The 25,002-nt window shown below is 48.7% G+C and overlaps 1 protein-coding gene across 2 annotated transcripts; it reads right to left on the bottom strand.

Moving 5' to 3' along the window:
* Positions 1–7,190: 7,190 nt before the first annotated feature.
* LOC123053623 (diacylglycerol kinase 1) lies at positions 7,191–11,894 on the bottom strand. Of its 2 annotated transcripts, none has more exons than XM_044477129.1 (8): positions 11,671–11,894; positions 9,184–10,489; positions 8,574–8,940; positions 8,405–8,481; positions 8,101–8,220; positions 7,861–8,025; positions 7,644–7,781; positions 7,191–7,558 (listed from the first exon to the last, which is right to left on the bottom strand). In XM_044477129.1, exons 2-8 carry the CDS (start codon positions 10,330–10,332, stop codon positions 7,409–7,411), a joined length of 2,166 nt encoding a protein of 721 aa, XP_044333064.1. In that variant the 5' UTR covers positions 10,333–10,489; positions 11,671–11,894; the 3' UTR covers positions 7,191–7,408. The 2 variants fall into 2 exon arrangements, with proteins under 2 accessions (XP_044333064.1, XP_044333058.1); XM_044477123.1 differs by having other exon boundaries at positions 11,640–11,849.
* Between the last annotated feature and the right edge of the window lie 13,108 nt (positions 11,895–25,002).

Raw genomic sequence — 25,002 nt, 5'->3', positions numbered from 1 at the left:
AGCCGTCTTAAGACATCGGCCGCTTCATTCTTTCTTCGGTCAATGTGTTCCACTTGGTAACCCTTAAAATGTCCCACAACAGCATCAACTTCACGGTGATAAGCTTCCATGAGAGGATCCTTGGAACCCCACTTGCCTGACACCTGTTGAGCCACCAAATCTGAATCGCCAAGGCACCGGACCCGGCTCAGACTCATTTCTTTAGACATTCGAAGACCATGGAGCAAGGCTTCATATTCTGCTGCGTTGTTAGTACAAGGAAACATCAACCACAACATGTAACAAAACTTGTCACCTCGAGGGGAAATTAAAACAACTCCAGCCCCCGAGCCTTCCAACTGTCTAGACCCATCAAAGTGAATCGTCCAATATGTGCTGTATGGTTTCTCCTCTGGCATCTGCATCTCTGTCCAGTCATTAATAAAGTCAACCAACGCTTGAGATTTGATCGCAGTACGTGGCACATACTTCAACCCAGGAGACCCAAGTTCAATGGCCCACTTGGCGACTCGTCCAGTAGCTTCTCTATTTTGAATGATGTCTCCCAAAGGAGCAGAGCTAACCACAGTGGCCACACTAACAGCTCGCGAGTTAGCAATGTTTGAGCTTCTACGAATTGGGTGACCCTGAAAGTAATGTTTGAGCTTCCGACTTGCCATGAACACCCCATACACGAGATTCTGCCAATGTGGATATCTTTGTTTAGATTCAATCAGCACCTCACTGACGTAGTAAACTGGCCGTTGGACCGGATGCTCCTTGCCAGCCTCCTTGCGTTCCACCACAATGGCCACACTAACAGCTCGTGAATTAGCAGCTACGTATAATAACAACGGCTCTTTCTCAACTGGAGCAGCAAGAACCAGGGGTTCAGCAAGCTGTTTCTTCAAATCCTCGAAAGCAGAGTTAGCAGCATCACTCCAGACGAAGTCATCCGCCTTTTTCATCATTTGATACAAAGGCATCGCCTTTTCCCCTAACCGGCTTATGAACTGGCTTAAGGCCGCGATGCGACCCGCCAGCCGCTGAACATCATTGATGCACACCGGTTTAGCCAGAGGTGTGATTGCTTTGATCTTCTCCGGGTTAGCCTCAACACCTCTGTTAGACACCAAAAAACCCAAAAGTTTGCCAGCTGGGACTCCAAAAACACACTTGGCCGGGTTAACCATCATCTTGTAGACCCGGAGGTTATCAAAGGTCTCCTTCAGATCTATTACCAGGGTTCCTCCTTTCTGGACTTCACCACTATATCATCCACATAAGCATGAACATTCCGTCCAATCTGATTGCGAAGGCAATTCTGTACACACCGTTGATAAGTCGCCTGGACACTTTTAAGCCCAAAAGGCATAGACACATAGCAGAAGGCTCCAAATGGAGTGATGAAAGCTATTTTCTCCTAATCCTCAACTGCCATCTAGATCTGATGGTAACCTGAGTATGCATCCAAAAAACTCAAACTCTCGCAACCCACCGTAGAATCAATGATTTGATCAATACGAGGGAGAGCAAAAGGGTCAGCCGGACAAGCCTTGTTCAAATCAGTGTAATCCACACACATACGCCAGGTGCTGTTCTTCTTGAGTACAAGCACCGGGTTGGCCAACCACTCGGGGTGAAAAACTTCCACAATGAACCCGGCCGCCAAGAGCCGGGCCACCTCTTCTCCTATGGCCTTGCATCGTTCCTCGTTAAACCGCAGAAGGAACTGCCTGACCGGCTTAAACTTCGGATCAATGTTAAGAGTGTGCTCAGCGAGTTCTCTCGGGACACCCGGTATATCAAAAGGCTTCCATGCAAAGATGTCCCGATTCTCATGGATGAACTCGATGAGCGCGCTTTCCTATTTTGGATCCAAGTTGGCACTGATGATGAACTGTTTGGATGAGTCGCCTGGCACAAAATCAACCATCATGGTGTCATCATCCGACCTGAACTTCAACACCGGTTCATGCTCCGTAGTTGGCTTTTTTAAAGACGTCATGTCCGCCGGGTCAACGTTATCTTTATAAAACTTCAACTCCTTTGTCGTGCAAACAGACTCTGCATAAGCGGCATCACCTTCCTCACATTCCAGGGCTATTTTCCGGCTTCCATGTACTATAATGGTGACTTTATAACCCGGCATCTTGAGCTACAAATATACGTAACACGGCCAAGACATGAACTTGGCGTAAGCCGGCCGTCCAAACAGAGCATGATATGTACTCTTGATCTTAACCACCTCAAAAATTAACTTCTTAGCCCTGGAATCATATTCATCCTCAAAGGCTACTTCCAGTTCAATCTTACCAACTGGGTATGCCGAATTGCCAGGGACAACACCGTGAAAAACAGTGTTGGATTGCTTAAGACTCTTATCAGTCAACCCCATCCGACGGAACGTCTCATAGTAGAGGATGTTGATGCTACTGCCTCCATCCATGAGCACTTTAGTGAATTTATATCCACCAACCTGAGGTGCCACCACCAAGGCTAAGTGACCCGGATTATCAACCTGGGGAGGATGATCTTCTCTGCTCCACACAATAGGCTGTTCTGACCACCTCAAATAACGTGGAATCGCTGGCTCAACGACATTGACAACCCTCTTATGAAGCTTCTGGTCCCTCTTGCATAAACTAGTGGTAAATACATGGTACTGCCCACTATTCAATTGTTTTGGGTTGCTCTAATAACCAAACTGTTGCTGCTGATTACCTTGGCCGGGTTGTGGATTATAACCTCCTTGGTTACCCGGATGACCCTGACCGTGAAAACCGCCTCCACCTGAACCGGCGCCCGAGCCATGAAAGCCGCCTCCGCCTAAACCGCCGCCAGGCCCGTGACTTCCATCAAATGTGTTGGAATTTTAAAATGCCTTCATGATTGTACAGTCCTTCCAAAGATGGGTGGCTGGCTTCTCCCAGGTGTCGTGTCTTGGACAAGGTTCATTCAATAGTTGCTCAAGGGTGGGACCTGACCCGCCTGACCGAGGGGGTTGCCTACCCTTGCACCGTTGGTTGTTGCCCTGTGCATTGGTGTTAGCCACAAATTCGTCAGCCTTACGTTTATTACCTCCCTGGTTTGCCGGGTTATGCCGGTGACCCTTGCCGTTGTTGTTCTTCTTTCCCTTCCCTGTTTTGTCTTCATCAGACACAAGATCCTTGGTACTGTCAGAATCAGCATACTTGACCAGAGAAGCCATCAACTGGCCCATGTCATTGCAGTCACGCCTGAGCCACCCCAGCTTCTGCTTCAGAGGTTTGAAACGGCATTTTTCTCCAACATTAAGACTGCCGAGCCGGCATCCATCTTATCAGATGAATGCATTATCTCCTTGACCCGGCGCACCCAATGGGTTGTGGACTCGCCTTCCTCTTGCTTGCAATTAGTCAGGTCCATGATTGACATAGGTTGTTTGCATGTGTCTTTGAAGTTCTGAATGAATCGGGCTTTTAATTCCGCCCATGAGCTGATGGAATTGGGGGGCAATCCTTTCAACCACGTGTGAGCCGTTCCATCCAACATCATAGTAAAATACTTAGCCATTGCTGCATCGCTGACTTCCAACAGCTCCATCGCCATCTCATAACTCTCAATCCAGGCCCCAGGCTGCAAGTCGGCCGTGTAATTAGGCACCTTACGAGGCCCCTTGAAGTCTTTGGGCAAGCGCTCATTACGTATGGTTGGCACCAGGCACGGGACACCTCATGTTCTTGTGGCTACTCCTGCCTCAACAGAGGTTGCTGGATAAGCCGGAAAAGCCTAATGAGCCGCCTGCTCAGCTGCCAGTTGAACCGCCCGCTCAGCCTCTTGACGGATCCTCTCCTGATCCGCTAAGTTAAGGGCTCCAGCCTGCACCGGCTCATGCATGCGCGGTTGGTTACAATGTTGAGCGTTTCTTGACATATCAGCTGAGTCCATATTCCTGCTATAGCTCGGGCTCCGGCTCGGGCGAGGGGTTGAATGGATTCTATCTCGACTGTAAGTGTAGGCGTCCTACTGCGCCAGAGCCGTCTGAAGAAGTTCTCTCACCCTTCGTGTTTCGATTGCTGTCGGAGAGTCGCCTTCCATCGGGGGAGCCGCCAAATGAGCCAACACAGCAATGAGGTTTTCTAAAGGATTGGAGAAGTGACACGGTGGTGTTGGCGCATAATGAGGCGGAGCGATATACATACGAGGTGGTTCCATGGCCCGCGGCTGAACCGGTGCTCTCGGTGTCGTGATCCGATTTGCCTCCGGCGGGTTACTTGGACCGGCCTCGGGTGTGTGGAAAAGGTTCCTAGGATCGAGCGTTAGAGGTAGACGTGATTGAGTTTTCTGATACCTTCTTCTCATGACCTCGTTTGACGTGTTCAGATCCACCGAGAGCCGGAAGGTCTCCGCTTGAATCTGCTGAGCATGAGCGTCCAAAGCCGCCCGCTCCGCGGCCATCCTGACCTCTTTTGCTGCTAAATTTTCCTTTGCCTGTGCCATCTCTTCGCGTACCCGTGCCACCTCCGTGTCATGCTGAGATTTATCCGCCGGCTCTACCACAACAGTCAATAGAGCCGTTAGCTTATCCATGAGGCCCATTAGCATCTGAGCCGGGGAGCGCGCGGGGTCTCCTGACCCGGCCGCTGCCGACCCGGTGGTTGTTGCTGCTGCAACCGTGGAGTTCTGCCCGGGCTGAGCGCCTACCATGAAGACTCTGGCTCGATTCGGCGGCTCAAAGGGGTCCGGAATACTGTTGCCATCGAAACAGCCCCCGAGCATGCCATCCTGCAGCTGATACAAAGAGTCTGTCTCGCCTGTTGATGACGTAGCGTCAGAACAGATGGCCGTCTCACCGCCATCCATTGATCCTTCCGAGTATTCACCTCCATGGATGCAACCCACAAAGGCACGCTTTACGGCGGGTCGGGCCCGGGCGGATCTCGCGCGCTGAGCCATCTCGATGATGTTAGTGCAGACGTCCGGCCCAGGGCCCGATTCACCGATCCGACCGATGAAGACATGAATCCCGCCGAAGGGGACCCGGTACCCGTACTCAATTGAACTGGCCTCGGGGCCCCAGCCTTCGTCGTCGATGTAGAGCTTGCCGCGACGACTCTTGATCATCCAGCCCATAACGTATCCCTTGAGCTCTTCGAAGTTGCCCTTCAAGAACTCAAATCCATCGTGCGCAGGCCCCACGGTGGGCGCCAACTGTGATGGAATTGTCACGGCAGATGTCCTAGTAAAAGGACTTAATCGTAGGGCCATCGCAACTAAGAAGCTTAAAGGGGTTAATCGAGACAAAGGACACGAGAGGTTTTATACTAGTTCGGTCCCTTACGATGAAGGTAAAAGCCTACGTCTAGTTGCTGGGGTTTCGATCACCAAGAGGCTAATCCGTCGGCTTGGTTATCGATCTCTTGTTTCTTGCCCTAAGCCGCTACCGGGTCGTCCCCTTATATACACGGGTTGACGCCTGGCGGCCTACAGAGTCCCGGTCGGTTCATAAAACATGTCCGGCTCGGTGACTTCTTTGTATGTCTTTCTTTACAAGTCTTTCCTTACAATGGCAGTTTACAATATTGAACCTTAAGCCGCCTCTAGGCTTTAGGCCTTCTATAAGTCTTAATAAACTATCACCTTAAATGTTACTGGGCTTCTTTTGTAACCCGCCATTGGTGCTGGGTCTTACCTGGTAGCTATATTCCCAACAGTCCCCCTCCTGTCGCCAAATCCTAGATTTAGTTCATTTTACAATCGGGCGCATACCCCCTGCCTTCCTTCGCTACTAACGGGCCCGGCCCATCCCCCCTGTGGTTATATGTTTAACATAAGGCAAAAAAGAGCGCTAGAGGAGAATCGAACCTGGGACCTTTAACATCAAGTAACAATGCAATTACCACTGCGCCAGCTCTCCCATTGTAATCTTTTACATCTTTTTCCTGCCTTTCTTCTCCCATCTTTCCTTTTTCCCTTTTTCCAAAGTTTATTTTTCAAATTTGAGAATTTTTCTTTTTCTTCATGTTTTTTCTGCAAAATGGATGAACATTTTTTTTTCAAATTCAATGACATTTTTCCATTTTTGATGAACTTTTTTTAGAATTCGATGAACTTTTTTCAAATCTGATGAACTTTTTTTCAATTTTGGTGAACTTTTTTGAAATCCGATGAACTTTTTTCAAAACCGATGAACTTTTTTCAAAGTCGATGAACTTTTTTTCGAATTTGATGAACTTTTTTCAAATCTGATGAACTTTTTTTAGAATTCGATGAACTTTTTTCAAATCTGATGAACTTTTTTTCATTTCTGGTGAACTTTTTTGAAATTCGATGAACTTTTTTCAAAACCGATGAACTTTTTTCAATTTTTATGATTTTTTTTAAATTTGATGAACTTTTTTCAAAATCGATGAACTATTTTTCTAAAAACTGTAGTACATACTGTAGTAAACCGGTTGGGTTTTTCTAAGAAAATCAGTACCTAATGTAGCAGTTTTTGGCGAGAGAAAAAAATGATCGAGCTGGGACTAGCGATCCAGCGGGAGCCAAAGAAAAGGTAGCGATGGTTTAATGGGCCGGCCCAGAAGGAGGCGCGCGCGGGCGCCACGGTCGCTTGGTGGCGCTGAAGGCGACGAGGAGGACTCCCTCCTGTCCACCCATTCCCCTCGCTGCTGTCGGTTGATGCGGCCGGGCTTAACCCGTGCGACCCATTCCCCTCGCTGCTCTCGGTTGATGCGGCCGGGCTTAACCCGTGCGACGGACGGCAGAGGTGAGGCTTCTCCTATCGGGGCGACGCGGGCGGATCTCTGCGCTTGGGTGGCGGGCCTGTCTTAGGCGGTGGAGGCTATCCAGGGGCCTCGTCTGGGTTCATGCTGGCCTATTCTCGTGCGGCCGCGCTCTGTGTAGTGTATGCGGTGGTGACTTGCTTTCGCGCGGGATGTGCGGCTCGTATCTTTCGCCGGCCGTGGTTGTGTCCATGGTCTGTGGTTGACGCGCAATGCAGCGCCGAGGCGCGCGGCAGGCACAATGGTCTGACAGACCCAATCTGGGCCCGAGTGGGCTGCGGCTTCGCAGCAGAGAGGAGGTGGCCGCCTCTCGCCGGTGACCCGCTATGGCTGTGGGTCGTGCAGCGTTTGGCTGGGAGGAGTCCGACGGCGGCGGTGCGAGTAGCCTCTGGGAGGCCGGCCTCCTCGGTGCCTCGTAATTGTTTCAACGTGGGCAAATATATATCAGACAAGAACAACATCTTTTTTGCACGCTTCAACACCGAGAGGCATTCCGTGACTGCACAAAGACCTACATCATGTACACACAACACAACAATCACACTGTACATATCCCTTTGCACAGCCTTCCTGCATGTCACCGTCGAGGACAAGGTGCTCCTGCCGTTGCGGTTCAACCACAGCAAAGCAATTCTCCGCGGCGTTCGCCTCGCGGTGAGGATTTACGCGAGCCTTAGGGCCATTTCTTGCAGGAGGGCTCTCTTCTGCGACGTCGTGATCACTTGACTCGTCTCGGCATGTTCAAGCACGTCCGTGACGATCGCGGTGGCATGGCCAAGCGACGACTCGATTGCTCGCTTTAGCATGAAAGCCTGAACGACACGAGCACAGAGGCAGAGTTAGAAGAAGCAGAGCAGTTTCCAAATCATCATAGTCGCACTCTGGCAGTTTCCGGACCTGTCCATGATGGGATATCTTCAGCGTGCACGAGTGCTGGACCCAAGGTTCCCCGTCCACCTGAACCGGGAAAGGGGCAGAGAACCGTAGCTTGATCGATTGGCCCTGAGCGATCCTCCGCGCACGAGAAAGACCGACCTGATAAAACCAACTCTGTTGTTGTTTATCCATCCTCCAGCGTTTTGTTTATTCGTCGAAAATGTTACTGCTCGCTTACCTGAAGTGTCCCCAGGTGCCAGGTTCCACTGATGCTAACTACTTCAAGCATCTTGTCATGGATCGACTGTGGGTCAAAGTTGTCGAGATTCTCCTCCTCGTTCTGCCACAAGTCAACCCCTCCCATATAGCTTGGGATGTTTGCAATGAGGACGCCTTCTGAATCCTGAAACATCCACATGCATTAGCATGATAGATAGTGGTGGTGAGTATAATAGTCGCAAGATTCGTCTTGTTAAACCTCTGGTATATCGATCTCAGCTCCGTCAACCTCTAGCCTAACTTGCCAAGGTAGGTCTGCGAATGTCCTATCGATGATACTCTTTGCGCCTTCCCTTGCATACAGCACCTTGTTTAGGAACTGAAACACACAAGAGAAATGTTACTACATGCGTAACGAAAACGACCTTGTAAAATGAGAAGAGCTCAAGGCACACTGTTTGGTTTTGTTAAGATAATACTACAGCAATATGTTTAGACACCGAAAGAGGACAATGTAAAGCGTTTTTCATGTATGAGACTGCTATTTGTGGTAGAGAAACTACCTGACTGTAGAACTTGTCTGGATTTTCCTCGCGGAGATTATGAATGTCAAGTGCAACCTTTGCATCGCAACCAATACCTGTCAACATGGAAAAATAAGTTCCTTGGATCAACTGCACAGATAAAAGTAAATATCCACGCAAAAAAGAGCGAGTAAATATCCATACCTACCTAGATAATTATTCATGTACTTCACCAAAAGCACGTTCTGTGCTTGCTTATCTTCTACTGTTACCTTCCATCTGTCTAGAATGGTGACTGCCGCATGCTCTATGTCATGCAGAACTGTGCAGAGGCCACCTTGCTTCTCAACAGAACCGAGACCGCCTCCCCATGATAAAACCCTTGAAAGATCATTGCCAGTGCCAGCTGGAAGAATTGCAACAGGCGGAGGTGATGCATAATTTTGTCTATCTATTGCATCGAGAACCCAACCAACAGTACCGTCGCCACCACACACAAGTATTCTGAAATGTGGTACCTTTCGGAACAACAATAATCCTGCCTCTGGCCCTTGTGATGAACTCAACTCAAACACCTAAATAAAATAAATAAATACATCACATTAGTCACAAAGGAAATGGCAACGATCTGAGCAAAAGTTCTAAGGTGGGTTGTGTGATTAATATATGGCATCACAAATGTCCACAATGGAGTGACCTTTCAATTGGTAAGCATAAATTCAGAACTGGTAAATAAAGGAAAACAGCAGATCGATGACAATGTTCACTAATAAATAACTATGCCATAAGTACAGATCTAGTGTGAGAAGTGTCATGACCTGCACCGGGTTCAAAAGGAAATGTAGCCGGTGCTTGAGAGAATCTCCACGCTGAGCTCCACTTCTCTTGTTGATAAATACTAGAAGAGGTCTGGCATCAGCAGGCAGGTCAGTCAACACATACTTGAGTTTGGCTCCTCCTGTGTCATCATTATGGAGTCTTCTCGGTTCTGATACGACCTCTTTACAATCGCTCTCGCTACTATCATGTTCATTCTCAGCATGCCTCTGAACACTGCCAACATTTGTTTTTAATTCCTTGGCCCTCTGGTTAGAATATGGTGCGGTATCGCTTGATGAATCATCGTTGCTCTCACCAGCCATAGAGTCAGAAGACAATCTTTTATCATATTTCTGCCTTTTACCTCGGTTCCTAAGATGTCCCCGCACGGTGGACGCAAGCTCATTTGCACCTTGAGTTATAGAACTTAAAATCCCACCAGGCTTGTTCTTGGCCCCAACGTGAAGTGGGGAAAGAATTAGGCGTCTGAATGGACCGAGGTCGCAAACATCGCCTGTCTCGGTAGACATGCTTGAGTGGCAATCAACGTGCACCAGCCGTTGGCACCACATGCAGCAGTATATTGGACCTCCAAGAAAAGACCCATTGCATGGCTCCTCACAGTAGCTACAATACTGAGCTTCTTCAGGCTGGTCAGCTATATCGGTCCACAGCACGGTCCATTGGTGGACTACATGCTTCCAACCCAGCAACGAGACACATTTGCAGTCCCTCTGAGAGTATGAAGAGCAGATCGTGTGCGCAGCGGCACCACAAACATCACAGCGGTGAACCATGTTCTCTGATGTTATCACTGTCCCAAGGGGCTGAGCAGGTGTAATAGATTCTAGGCACACACAGCACCTCAGTCCTTTTGCACGAAGTAGAGATTCTGCAGACCATATATGTTCAGCAGTAGGGACCTTTTGATTTCTCTCGAAGTTTCTCCTTTTTGACCGGGCGATCACTTTCATCCAGCTTACACTGATCTTTCGCCTCCACAACGAGAAGAGGTACAAAAACATCAAAAGACTGAGTATACCAACAGTGAGGTATGCAGCAATGGGGATCCAGAATTCTGATGGTTTAGGAGATTCACTGTATAAACTGAACATAAACATGTTTAATTGATCCTTCAACCAGTCCATCCTTGACGTTGATGACCCAACTGAGTTAGAATCTTGAGCCGAGGATAGACATCATGACAAGAAACTACATCCTTTTAACAATGGCAACATCCTTGATTTGAGCGAAATGGTCAATCATTTAACCTTGCAAATACTTAATAAACTCCCAAAGTATGATCTGCAATAAGAGCAGAATTAATCAACACACGGCAGAAAGATAATGCTAGAACCGGTCGATGCTTGTATTTTAGAACCATTAACATGTACAAATATCATGAAAGCAAAGTATGTGTAGACTCACAGGTTATTAGCCACACTACGAAATATGCTGGTGGGCAGAATACAAATTTATGAATGCAAACCTCTTCCTTGCAAAATATCTCAATAAGCTCATAGATGGTATACTAAAAGAATGCTTTAGAGTAAGACATGGCCGCATGCATCATTCTGATGCAGAGGCCGGGGGATAACCTCCTTTTCGAAAAAAGTAAGACTAAGAGAACAATTTAACCACGGACATTACGATATTTACAAATGCACGTCAATTGCAAGTGAAGCACATCGCAAGACATGTCTATGTCAAGGGATCACGAAAACATTCTTAGAAATAACATGAAACTTACCAAAATTGTGGAAAACACAAGTTGGTTATTTTGGTGTAACGTGTTTCGTGCTAACTGTTATTCTATGTTTAATCAGTATTGGAAGTGCCGAGTGTGGAGTACAGATTGAAACTAAAAGTTCCAAAAAATGACCAAATCACCTTGTATCAGTGTAACATGATTATTTCCTAGTTCCACTCTTTAACTAATTGTTAGTACAACGTTTTTATATTTATCTAAATAACTAACGTCTTTCTTTTCTTTGCAGAAATTGAGGAGAAAATTGGAAACCGCTGATTTTGGGCAGCAAGTAACACTTGTTGAGACCTTTAGTGTCATTTTCAGCTAACTGAATCGACTTACTGATTAACTGATACTTTTCCAATAAACAAAGAACTGTGCTAAATTAAGAGTAATACGATCAAGCATGCCCTACACAAAAATGGAAAAATGTTCAGCTTATTTTTCTGAACAGGATAACTCCAAACGCTCGTGTTTGGTCTTGGGTACAGGAAAGCTCTGTTCTTATTTTTGCATGAACTGGAGTCTGAAGGGAAGAAAGGAAATCGGGTGGGTTCGAACTTGTGATTAGAGGGAGCGGGGGAAAGCCTAAACTCTGATAAAATAGGTCCGCCGAAATAAAGTTAGGATGCCAATTCTGCACGAGATTTCCACAAGAACTTGAAAGAGAAAAGGGAATCGATACCAAAGCCCATATCAACTTACGCCATGAATCAGGCGAGAAGCTCCGACCCACCTTGCCCTCGAGCCGCCGCCGCCGCCGCCGACGTACGAAACTCAATACTTCACGACGTCTCCGCTCCGGACTCCATGGCGTGTTTCCTTCTCTCTCTCTCTCTCTGAAATCTGGCGTGTTTCCTTCTTTTCTTCTCTCCGCCAACTCGAGGAGACCAGCAAGGAACCGCAGAGGAATAGAAAAGCGAAGAGAATCGGCAGAGGGAAATGAGGCGGGTGCCGACACGTGTCGCTCCAGAAGGCCACGTATGCCGGACACGGCAACTCCATCGCGCGGGTCCTGTTCCCCTGTGCGCCCCAGCGCGCGATCAATAGGCATGTCGGCAGCCGATTTTTTTTATATTAAGACCGGGTCTCTTTTCCCATCTGGTGAGGTGAGACCTCAATGCGAGGAGAACACATAACTTTTTTGTAGAACACGCAAAAGCGTGCGTATCATGCATTAAAGAGGAAGAGTGAGAGGGAGAAGAGCCCCTTCACGAGTGGCTTACATGTGAATTACACAAAGACACTCAATCCATCTAGATTTTATACGGAAAATCAGCTACTCCATGCCGTCTGATGTCTACTACACAACTTTTTTTTTGTAGACGTTGTTGGGCCTCCAAGTGCAGAGGTTTGTAGGACAGTAGCAAATTTCTCTTAAGTGGATGACCTAAAATTTATCAATCCGTGGGAGACTGTAAGACAATAAGTTTTGGGGGAACCAGCACAACCCTCTAGGGGTGGCTTATCTCATTATATATAATGAATGTGTTACAATACGTACAATATACGTACATAAGTACAGAAGCTATACATAGTCTAACACCCTCCCTCAATCTTAGCCACTTTCTAAAGAACTGAGAAGGGTAAGATTGCGCCTACAAGCCTCAAACTGTGGCAGAGGTAAAGGCTTAGTGAAGATGTCTGCAAGTTGATTCTTAGATGAGATAAACTTGATCTGGAGTTGCTTCTGTGATACACGTTCCCGTACAAAGTGATAGTCAACTTCAATGTGTTTCGTTCGGGCATGAAATACTGGATTTGCAGAAAGGTATGTAGCACCGATGTTATCACACCAAAGAATAGGAGGCTGTGGTTGAGACAAACCCAACTCCTGAAGCAAAGACTGCACCCAAATAATCTCTGCAGTAGCATTAGCCACAGCCTTGTACTCAGCTTCAGTACTGCTACGTGACACAGTAGCCTGTTTTCGAGCACTCCAGGCGATCAAATTAGGGCCAAAGAATACTGCATAACCCCCCGTGGATCGCCTGTCATCTGGGCTACCAGCCCAATCTGCATCAGAGAAGGCCGAAAGGACCCGAGAGGAAGTCGGACGAATATGCATACCAAATGTCAGGGTGAACTGAACATAACGAAGAATGCGTTTAACAGCAGCCCAATGAGTATCTCTGGGAGCCTGAAGATACTGACAAACCCTGTTAACAGCATAAGAGATATCTGGTCTCGTGATCGTCAAGTACTGAAGTCCACCAACAATGCTCCTGTACTCTGTGGCATCCGCAGGAGACAAAAGCTCACCATCAACAGCTGTTATCTTGTCGGTAGACGACATGGGTGTGGTGGTCGGTTTGCACTCCAGCATGCCCGCTCTTTGTAACAACTCCAAGGAGTACTTCTTCTGCGTAAGGACAAGACCAGTAGCACGAGAAGTGACCTCAACTCCAAGAAAGTAGTGAAGCTTCCCAAGATCTTTGACCGCAAAATCAGCACCAAGAGAGCAGACAAGAGCATCAGCAGCATACTGAGAAGAGCTGACAAGGATAATATCATCGACATATACCAAAAGATACATAGTGACTTCTGGCTTCTGTAGAAGAAATAATGAAGTGTCAGCAGTGGACGGCACAAACCCATGAGCACGAAGGGCAGAGGCAAGGCGGGCATGCCAGGCACGAGGAGCTTGCTTCAAACCATATAGTGCTTTGGAGAGACGATAGATATAGTCAGGATGATCAGGATCAGAGAAACCAGGCGGCTGTTTCATATAAACCTCTTCCTCCAAAAATCCATGTAGAAAAGCATTCTGCACATCAAGTTGACGAAGTGACCAACCACGAGAAACAGCAATGGAGAGAAGAAGCCGAATAGTGGTAGGCTTGACGACAGGACTGAAGGTGTCCTCATAGTCAAGACCATGGCGCTGCCAAAAACCGCGAGCAACAAGTCGCGCTTTGTAACGCTCAATAGATCCATCCGAATGCTTCTTCACTTTGAATACCCATTTTGAGTCAATAACATTTACCCGTGGTGGTGGAGGAACGAGAGTCCATGTCTTGTTACGAAGGAGAGCATGAAACTCCTGCTCCATAGCCTCTCGCCAATGTGGAATGCGCAGGGCAGCCTGATATGAGCGAGGCTCAGAAGATGGATCCGCAACAGCAGCAGCCAAACAAGCAGCCAACCAAGCAACTGTACCATCCTTACGTTCCTTAGGTTTGAAAATGCCACTGCGACTGCGTGTATGTGGTCGGGACACAGGAACCACCGAGGTCGACGGAGCAGCCTGCAACGGGCTGGAGGACGGCGATGTTGACGAGTCAGCCGGTGACGAGGAGCCAGACACAGTAGCCTCGGGCTCGGTCGGCGAAGAAGGCCGGCCCACCGGCGAAACCGGCAGAGCAGACGAAGTAGCTGGCGACGCCGGCGTCACAGACCGGGCCGATGGCGAGCCCGGCATAGTGGGCCGTGGCGCGGCCGGTGTCGCGGGCCGATCCGCGGATGAAGGCGATGTGAGGACGGCGTCGCGGACCCGAGCTGCAGGCGAAGACGTCGTGACGGGCTAAGCCGCGGGCGAAGACGGCGTGACAGGCCGAGCCGCTGAAGACTCGGCGGCCGCTGGCGAAGAGGGCCGAGCCGCTGGAGACTCGGCGGTCGCTGGCGTAGCGGACCGAGCAGTGGAGATGCTCGGCGCGACGGGCTCTTCGGGTGACCATGCATGGGCACGCGAATCGATGCCATGCAACATAGGGCGATTGACGTGCCCATCAGAAGGCGGCGATGATGATGGTGAATCCTCCAACAGCTCCAAACGAGCCCCACGTCCGGTTCCTGCACCATGGTTAGGTAACAGCAAAGGAGAGTATGCAACATCATCAAATTGGTCAGAAGCAACAGAGGATGAATGCAGAGATGGTGGTTCGACAGTGGAAACAGGAAGTTTGGCAAAGGGAAAAACATGCTCATCAAACACGACGTCCCGAGATATATAGACACGATTAGTGGGAACATGAAGACATTTGTAACCTTTATGAAGAGAGCTATAGCCAAGAAAAACACACTTCTTAGAACGAAACTCAAGCTTGCGCTTATTATATGGACGAAGATGCGGCCAGAAAGCACATCCAAATACCTTGAAAAAGGTATAATCAGGTTGTTCATTAAGGAGAACCTCAATGGGAGTCTTCATGTTTAAAACACGAGTGGGAGTACGGTTGATGAGAAAGCATGCAGTGGTGAAAGCATCACTCCAAAACCGAAACGGAACAGATGCATGGGCCAAAAGAGTAAGACCAACTTCAACAATATGACGATGCTTACGTTCGACTGAACCATTCTGCTGATGTGTATGTGGACATGCTAAACGATGAGCTATCCCAAGCGACTGAAAGAAGGAGTTGAGGTTGCGATACTCGCCCCCCAGTCCGACTGGACATGAACAATTTTGTGCTTGAGAAGACGTTCAACATGTTTTTGAAACTGAACAAAAATATCAAACACATCAGATTTGCGTTTAATAAGGTAAAGCCAGGTAAAGCGACTATAAGCATCAATGAAACTGATATAGTAATTATGACCACTGACAGAAGTCTGAGCAGGACCCCATACATCTGAAAACACAAGTTCTAAAGGATGTTTCACCTCACGACTGGACTCTGAAAAAGGAAGTTGATGACTCTTCCCTTGCTGACAAGCATCACATATTGCTACATCTTTATTACTAGACAAACTAGGAAGCTCATGACGACGCAAAATATGACGGACAATAGGTGTGGCCGGGTGACCAAGACGAGCATGCCACTGTGACGGAGAGACCCGAACTCCACTGAAAACATGGGCGACGCTAGGATGCTCCAGACGGTAGAGGCCCTGGCACAACCGCCCACTAAGAAGAATGTCCCTCGTGCCCCGATCCTTAATAAAAAGATCAAAAGGGTGAAACTCACAAAGCACATTATTATCACGTGTGAGTTTAGGAACTGAAAGAAGATTACGGGTCACAGATGGAACTCGAAGAACATTGCAAAGCTGAAGACTCCTATTGGCATGTCTAGTGAGAAGAGATGCTTGACCAATATGAGAGATGTGCATACCTGCTCCATTGGCGGTGTGGATCTTGTCGGAGCCATGATAGGGTTCACGAGTGTGAAGCTTCCCCATCTCGCTGGTCAGATGCTCTATCGCCCCAGAGTCCATGTACCAGTGTGGATCGATGGAGTAGGACTGAGTGTGTCCCTGTTGCTTCTGCGACGCGGGACGATCAGCCATGGCGACCTGACGGGCATTGTTGCGTGTATCTTTGCCGTCATTGCCAAGACCAAGGAAGCTTCGCTGGAAGCGCTTATGACACTTGGAGGCCCAGTGCCCATCGCGGCCACAAAGCTGGCACACACGTGGACCGCCAGCCCCCGGTAAGGTCGCAGTAGGTGGGGGGGCCGAGGCGGGCGACGGTGGCAGCCCCAAGGGAGACCGGGGTGATGAAGAAGAGCGGCCACCCTTGGTGGCGGCGTTGGCCGAGAGGGAGCCAGTGCCCCTGGAGCGGCGTGTCTCGACCCGTTGCTCAGTGAGAAGGAGCCGAGAGAAAACCTCGTGTGCCAGCATGGGTGTCGAGTTGCCCCGCTCGTTGATGATCTCGACTAAGGCATCATACTCCTCATCAAGACCATTGACAATAAACGAGTTGAACCCGGAGTCAGTGAGGGGCTGTCCAATGGAGGCCAATGTGTCGGCGAGGCCCTTGACCTTGTTGTAGAACTCAGTGGCAGTGGAGTCAAGCTTCTGACACTCTCCAAGCTGACAACGGAGTGCAGAGACACGAGCCTGGGACTGCGCTGCAAAGGTTCGCTCAAGGATGGTCCAGGCCTCATGAGACGTCTTCGCGAAGACAACAAGTCCGGCAACTGCCGGTGAGAGCGACCCCTGGATGGAGGAGAGGTTCGCCTGGTCCTGCCCCATCCAGACGCGATGGGCCGGATTGTAGACCGGACCGTGCACGCTGTCTACCAGTGCGGGTGGGCAGGGAAGCGATCCGTCGACGTAGCCTAGCAGGTAGTGACTCCCCAAGAGCGGGAGAACCTGCGCACGCCAGAAGATGTAGTTGTCGGCGGAGAGCTTGATGGTGATGAGATGACCGAAGTGAAACGGCGGCGGCGAAGACGATCCCATCGAGGGGGCTGCCTGGGGTGCAAACACCATGGAGGCAGCCGGAGGCACCGAAGCCGATGCGGGAGGAGGCGGGACCGCAGCCAGGGCAGACGCCGCAAAGCTCGCGGCCGGGTCGGACGCCACAAGGCCCGCGGCCGGGGCGGACACCGCCAACCCCGCCAGCGGGGCGGTGTGATCCGCTTGCGGCAGGAGCGGCGGGACGACGCCCGCGGAGTCCGCAGCGGACGGCGGCGCCGCGGTGTGGACCACGAGGTCGCGCCCAAGCGAGGGCGCCGGCGGCGTGGAGTAGACGGAGCCGATGCTCCTGGTCCCGATCGGAGCCAGAACGGCGACGGCATCGAGCGGGAGGTTGAGCAGAGCCGCAAGAGAGGCCGGGAGGAACCCCGCAGCAGTGGAACCGGTGGTGGCGGCGCTCGACATGGCGGCGGTGAAGGCGGCGGCGGCTGCGACGGCGGTGTGGGTATTAGGGTTTGGAAGCGGAAGCGATCGTAACCTAGCGTGATACCATGTAAGACAATAAGTTTTGGGGGAACCAGCACAACCCTCTAGGGGTGGCTTATCTCATTATATATAATGGATGTGTTACAATACGTACAATATACGTACATAAGTACAGAAGCTATACATAGTCTAACAGAGACGTAAGATGAAGATGATCTCTTTCAAACAACACTACAACCAAATAACAAAGAGTCTCTTGTGTCTCCAACACACACAAAACAATGGTAAATTATATAGGTGCACTAGTTTGACGAAAAGATGATAATACAAGTGCAATATGGATGGTAGATAAATGTTTTTGTAATCTGAAAATATAAAAATAGCAAGGTAACTAATGATAAAAGTGAGTGAAAACGGTATTTCAATGCTAGGAAACAAGGTCTAGGGTTCATATTTTCACTAGTGCAAATTCTCTCAACAATAATAACATAATTGGATCATATAATAATTCTTCAACATGCAACAAAGAGTCACTCCAAAGTCACTAATAGCGGAGAACAAACAAAGAGATTATTATAGGGTACGAAACCACCTCAAAGTTATCCTTTCTGATCGATCTATTCAAAAGTCCGTAGTAAAATAACACGAAGCTATTCTTTCTGTTCAATCTATCCTAGAGTTCGTACTAGAATAACACATTAAGACACAAATCAACCAAAACCCTAATGTCAACTAGATACTTCAATGTCACCTCAAGTATCCGTGGGTATGATTATACGATATGCATCACACAATCTCAGATTCATCTATTCAACCAACACAAAGAACTTCAAAGAGTGCCCCCAAAGTTTCTACCGAAGAGTCAAGACGAAAACGTGTGACAACTCCTATGCGTAAGTTCACAAGGTCACGAAACTCGCAAGTTGATCACCAAAACATACATCAAGTGGATCACATGAATATCCCATTGTCACCACAGATAAGCACATGCAAGACATACACCAAGTGTTCTCAAATCCTTAAAGACTCATTTTGATAAGATAACTTCAAAGGGAAAACTCAATCCATTACAAGAGAGTAGAGGGGGAGAAACATCATAAGATCCAACTATAATAGCAAAGCTCGTGATACATCAAGATCGTGCCATATCGAGAACATGAGAGAGAGAGATCAAACACATAGCTACTGGTACATACCCTCAGCCCCGAGGGTGAACTACTCCCTCCTCGTCATGGAGAGCGTCGGGATAATGAAGATGGCCACCGGAGAGAGATTCCCCCCTCCGGCATGGTGCCGGAACGGGTCTAGATTGGGTTTCCGTGGCTAGAGAGGCTTGCGGCGGCGGAACTACTGATCTAGTTTATTTTTTGAAGGTTTCAGTATTTATAGGAATTTTTGGCGTCGGGAACAAGTCAGGGGGGGTCCCCGAGTCGTCCACGAAATAGAGCGGCGCGCCCGGGGGATAGGGCCCGCCCCCACCCTCGTGGATGGCCCGGGATTCTTCTGGCCCAACTCTTTTACTCCGGGGGCTTCTTTTGATCCATAAAAAATCATCAAAAATTGGCACGTCAATTGGACTCCGTTTGGTATTCCTTTTCTGTAAAACTCAAAAACAAGAAAAAAACAGAAACTGGCACTAGGCTCTAGGTTAATAGGTTAGTCCTAAAAATCATATAAAATAGTATATAAATGCATATAAAATATCCTAAATGGATAATATAATACCATGGAACAACCAAAAATTATAGATACGTTGGAGACGTATCAGCATCCCCAAGCTTAATTCCTGCTCGTCCTCGAGTAGGTAAATGATAAAAAACAGAATTTTTGATGTGGAATGCTACCTAACATAATTTTCAATATAATTTTCTTTATTGTGGCATGAATGTTCAGATCCGAAAGATTCAAGACAAAAATTTAATATTGACATAAAAATAATAATACTTCAAGCATACTAACCAAGCAATTATGTCTTCTCAAAATAACATAGTCAAAGAAAGCTCATCCCTACAAAATCATATAGTTTGGCTATGCATCATTTTCGTCACACAAAATGCTCCCATCATGCACAACCCCGATGACAAGCCAAGCAAATTGTTTCATACTTAGCCTTTTCAAACTCTTTCAACTTTCACGCAATATATGAGTGCGAGCCATGGACATAGCACTATGGGTGGAATAGAATATGACGATGGAGGTTGTGGAGAAGACAAAAAGGGAGGAAGATAGTCTCACATCAACTAGGCATATCAATGGGCTATGGAGATGCCCATGGATAGATATCAATGTGAGTGAGTAGGGATTGTCATGCAACGGATGCACCAGAGTTATAAGTGTATGAAAGCTCAACAAAAAAACTAAATGGGTGTGCATCCAACTTAGTTGCTCACGAAGACCTAGGGCAATTTGAGGAAGCCCATCATTGGAATATACAAGCCAAGTTCTATAATGAAAAATTCCCACTAGTATATGAAAGTGACAACATAAGAGACTCTCTATCATGAAGATCATGGTGCTACTTTGAAGCACAAGTGTGGAAAAAAGATGGTAACATTGCACCTTCTCTCTTTTTCTCTCTTTTTTTATTTGGGCCTTTTTATCTTTTTTATAGCCTCTTTTTTATTTGGATTTCTTTGGCCTCTTTTATTTTTTTATTTTTCGTCCGGAATCTCATCCCGACTTGTGGGGGAATCATAGTCTCCATCATCCTTTCCTCACATGGGACAATGCTATAATAATGAAAATCATCACACTTTTATTTACTTACAACTCAAGAGTTACAACTCGATACTTAGAACAAAATACGACTCTATGTGAATGCCTCCGGCGGTGTACCAGGATGTGCAATCACTACAAAAAAAAGACACATCCGTGACATTTTGGACCGAACGAAAACAATTTATGTCATATTTATGACACTTCTATGACGATAATTGTGACAAAACCCGGTATCATCATATATGTGGTGGGCTCCTACTTCTATGACAAAAAATCATGATAGAAAATGGGCTTTTCGTCCTGGGCGGGTCGGAGACACAACTGCATGACATTCTTTGGGCCGTCCATGACGGAAAAAACCGCGGTAGAAGCGAGGGCGAGGAAAATATCGGGGTGTTCCCGATTACGGTGGGTGGTCGGGGCCGAGCGATGCGCGTTTCTCTCGTACACGCACGTACGTGGGTGCGAGGCGTTGGGCTCTAACTGAACCCGTGTGAGGCGTTCGCCTACTGAACCCGAGCGATTGCACTGCAGGCTACGCGTTACTGAACCAGAGCGATCGATCGATGGCTGTTAACTGAACCCGATCGAGCGATTCCTTCGCTACTGCTGCTAACAGAAGCCGATCGATGCTGCCTCTGGATGAACAGTGAGCGTTGCTGGGGGGTTTGGATGAACAGTTCCCGATGGGGGTGGATGAACAGGACCTCGTGGTGTTGCCTCTGGATGAACAGGACCCCGATCGATCGAGCTGGTTGGGGCTGGATGAACAGGACCCCATGGAGGGCTGGATGAACAGGACCACCCCGTGGAGGGTTGGATGAACAGTAGAAGGTGGAGGGTTGGATGAATAGTAGCCCGTGGAGGGGTGGTTGAACAGGAGCCCATGGAGAGGGTTGGTTGAACAGTAGCCGGTGGAGGCTGGATGAACAGGAGCCCATGTATGAACAGTCGCAGGTGGAGGCTGGAGGAGGTCGACGGTGGATGAATAGTAGCCCATGGATGCTGGGGGGGGGTCGACGGTGGAGATGAATAGTATCCCGTGGAGTCCCATTTTGCGGTACGCCACACCCCTCCCGATTAACAGGACTCCCGTTTCGACCATAACGCTCCAACACAAGTCCGTTTCCTCCGTTTTGTGGTACGCCACACCTCTCCGATCAACATGACCCCGTTTCGACCATAGGAGGTCCGTTTCCTCTGTTTTGCAGTACGCCAGACTCCGCCTGATGAACAGAATCCCGTTTCAAACGTGGCCGGTCGAACACAAGACCGTTTCCTCCATTCTGCGGCACGTCAGGTCTTGTTTCCATTGGCTGTTCCGTCCAAGCCGGTTGGCTTCCACGCGTTCTGTTGCCTCTTGATGAACACGACGCACTCCGTTGCCTCCCCATGAACACGACGACAACGTTGTTGTTTTTTTTGCGGTCAACGACGACGCTGTTTATCCATTCCGACCAAGTCATGTACACGAGCCCTGGCCGTACGTATGCGCGAGTAGGCGTTCGAGACCCCGCCTATATGTACGTACGTGGCCGTATTTTCTTTCTTACACATTGGCCGCTGTACATACGTGTACATGCTACGTGCGCGCCTCTACTACGACACGTGCACGCCTCTACATCGACCAGTATGTACGTACACGTTTGTGACCAGATTGACAATGCTACATACGCTTCGACCAGGTGGGTCTCGACTGTCAGGCACTTCCTTGCGTGTGAAGATGTAGCTGGTGGCTCCCAGCAGTCAGGGGGCGAATCGTTTTTTTTGCCCGGATGCACTTCCTTGCGTGCGAAGATGTCGCTGGTAGATCCCAGCAGTCAGGGGAAACATTTTTTCGTGAAATACGGTTGCCCGTCCGGTGGGTCCCTGCTGTCAGGTGGAGGAATCATTATTTTCCGCGTAATAAGGAGACACTTCCATGCTGCGGCCATGGACCCAGCTGTCAGCCTCTCCACGTACAGTCCACGTCCGATGGAAGCCGTTCCTTGACCACGTTGACCACGCCATGCCGAGAGCACCAGGTCGGTGGATGAAGCGAGGCCTAGGAAGGGGACGACGCGAAGCCGGGGAAGACGCGGCAGTGGATGCCCACGCATAGTGGAGTATGAGTGTTCACTGGTTTGCTGCGGTGTGAGGCTGCCGTCGCCACAGAATAATAGGGGGTGCTGGTCAGTAGAGGGATGGCCTGGCCAGCGGTGGGAGTAGTACGGGGCGGTGAGGCCTGCACGGCATCGCAGCCGGCCATGTGAGGCAGGAGCACAAGGCATGACCGACACTGGTTTGGGCGGCTGGAGCAAGAAGACCAGAGCTTGAAGAAGCACTACAGCCGTTGGATGGACATCGTACGGTCACTGGAGTTAGAATCGTTCATATTGACTAAGTTGATAAAGCCCTCCGTCCCCGTCAACTTAGTTGGCCCACAAGTCAGCCTCCCACTATTGTGGGTCCCAGCTAGCAGGGGGTATTCATTTTTTTGTGTGTAATAATAAGGCACTTCCTTGCGTGTGAAGATATAGCTGGTGGGTCTGACCTGTCAGCGGTGGGAACGTTTTTTCCGCAAAATATAGAAGTCCTTCCGGTGGGTCCCAGCTGTTAGGTGAAGGAATCATTATTTTGCGCGTAATAAGGAGGCATTTCCTTGCGTGCGGTCGTGGACTCAGCTGTCAGCCTCTCCACGCACAGTCTACTTCCGATGGTATCGTTTGTTGACCACGTTGACCACTCCGCGCCGAGAGCATCCAAGGTGGTGGACGACGGCGAGGCCCCGGACAGCAAGGAGCCCGAGATGAGAAGACACGGGAGTAGAGTCGCAGACGGAGAGGTGTATGAGGATTAACTGGTTCTGGTGCGGTGTGGTTAGGCAGTCGGTGGAGAAGAATAGGAGGTGTGGAGGGGTGGAGGGATGGCTGAAGGAAATATGCCCTAGAGGCAATAATAAAGTTATTATTTATTTCCTTATATCATGATAAATGTTTATTATTCATGCTAGAATTGTATTAACCGGAAACATAATACATGTGTGAATACATAGACAAACTTAGTGTCACTAGTATGCCTCTACTTAACTAGCTCGTTAATCAAAGATGGTTATGTTTCCTAACCATGAACAAAGTGTTGTTATTTGATTAATGAGGTCACATCATTAGTTGAATGATCTAATTGACATGACCCATTCCATTAGCTTAGCACCCGATCGTTTAGTATGTTGCTGTTGCTTTCTTCATGACTTATACATGTTCCTATGACTATGAGATTATGCAACTCCCGTTTGCCGGAGGAACACTTTGGGTGCTACCAAATGTCACAACGTAATTGGGTGATTATAAAGGAGCATTACAGGTGTCTCCAAAGGTAGATGTCGGGTTAGCGTATTTCGAGATTAGGATTTGTCACTCCGATTGTCGGAGAGGTATCTCTGGGCCCTCTCGGTAATGCACATCACTTAAGCCTTGCAAGCATTGCAACTAAATGAGTTAGTTGCGGGATGATGTATTACAGAACGAGTAAAGAGACTTGCCAGTAACGAGATTGAACTAGGTATTGGAATACCGATGATCGAATCTCGGGCAAGTAACATACCGATGACAAAGGGAACAACGTATGCAGTTATGCGGTCTGACCGATAAAGATCTTCGTAGAATATGTAGGATCCAATATGGGCATCCAGGTCCCGCTCTTGGTTATTGACCAGAGACGTGTCTCGGTCATGTCTACATTGTTCTCGAACCCGTAGGATCCGCACGCTTAAGGTTACGATGACAGTTATATTATGAGTTTATGCATTTTGATGTACCGAAGATTGTTCGGAGTCCCGGATGTGATCACGGACATGACGAGGAGTCTCGAAATGGTCGAGACATAAAGATTGATATATTGGAAGCCTATGTTTGGATATCGGAAGTGTTCCGGGTGAAATCGGGATTTTACCGGAGTACCGGGAGGTTACCGGAACCCCCCGGGAGCTATATGGGCCTTAGTGGGCTTTAGTGGAAAGGAGAAAGGAGCAGCCCAAGGTGGCCGCGCGCCTCCCCCTCCCCTAGTCCTATTAGGACTAGGAGAGGTGGCCGGACCCCCCCTCTCTCTTTCCCCCCACCAAGGAGTCCTATTCCAACTAGGATTGGGGGGGGGAGAATCCTACTCCCAGAGGGAGTAGGACTCTCCTAGCGCGCCACACCTTGGCCGGCCAGCCTCCCCCCTCTAGTCCTTTATATACTGAGGCAGAGGCACCCTAGAACATATAAGTTGATCCACGTGATCTATTCCTTAGCCGTGTGCGGTGCCCCCAGCCACCATAGTCCTCGATAATACTATAGCGGAGTTTAGGCGAAGCCCTGCTGCTGTAGTACATCAAGATCGTCACCACGCCGTCGTGCTGACGGAACTCTTCCCCGACACTTTGCTGGATCGGAGTCCGGGGATCATCATCGAGCTGAACGTGTGCTCGAACTCGGAGGTGCCGTAGTTTCGGTGCTTGATCGGTTGGATCGCGAAGACGTACGACTACTTCCTCTATGTTGTGTCAACGCTTCCGCAGTCGGTCTGCGTGGGTACGTAGACAACACTCTCCCCTCTCGTTGCTATGCATCACATGATCTTACGTGTGCGTAGGAATTTTTTTGAAATTACTATGAAACCCTACAGTGGCATCCGAGCCTAGGTTATTTATGTTGATGTTATATGCATGAGTAGAACACAAGTGAGTTGTGGGCGATATAAGTCATACTGCCTACCAGCATGTCATACTTTGGTTCGGCGGCATTGTTGGACGAGACGACCCGGA

The sequence above is a fragment of the Triticum aestivum genome, chromosome 1A (assembly GCF_018294505.1).
Source record: "Triticum aestivum cultivar Chinese Spring chromosome 1A, IWGSC CS RefSeq v2.1, whole genome shotgun sequence".
NCBI lineage: Eukaryota > Viridiplantae > Streptophyta > Magnoliopsida > Poales > Poaceae > Triticum > Triticum aestivum.
Note: the sequence above shows the minus strand (reverse complement) of the source record. Positions and strands in the feature narration are given on the sequence as shown.

Bases quoted from the DNA above. Each gene is read 5' to 3' on its own strand.
- LOC123053623 (XM_044477129.1), bottom strand. From the start codon at position 10,332: ATGGACTGGTTGAAGGATCAATTAAACATGTTTATGTTCAGTTTATAC. The intron at 8,482-8,573 runs GTAGGTATGGAT...CCATGTTGACAG, and splicing joins GTACATGAATAATTATCTAG to GTATTGGTTGCGATGCAAAG. The intron at 8,221-8,404 runs GTAGTTTCTCTA...TGTGTGTTTCAG, and splicing joins CAGACAAGTTCTACAGTCAG to TTCCTAAACAAGGTGCTGTA.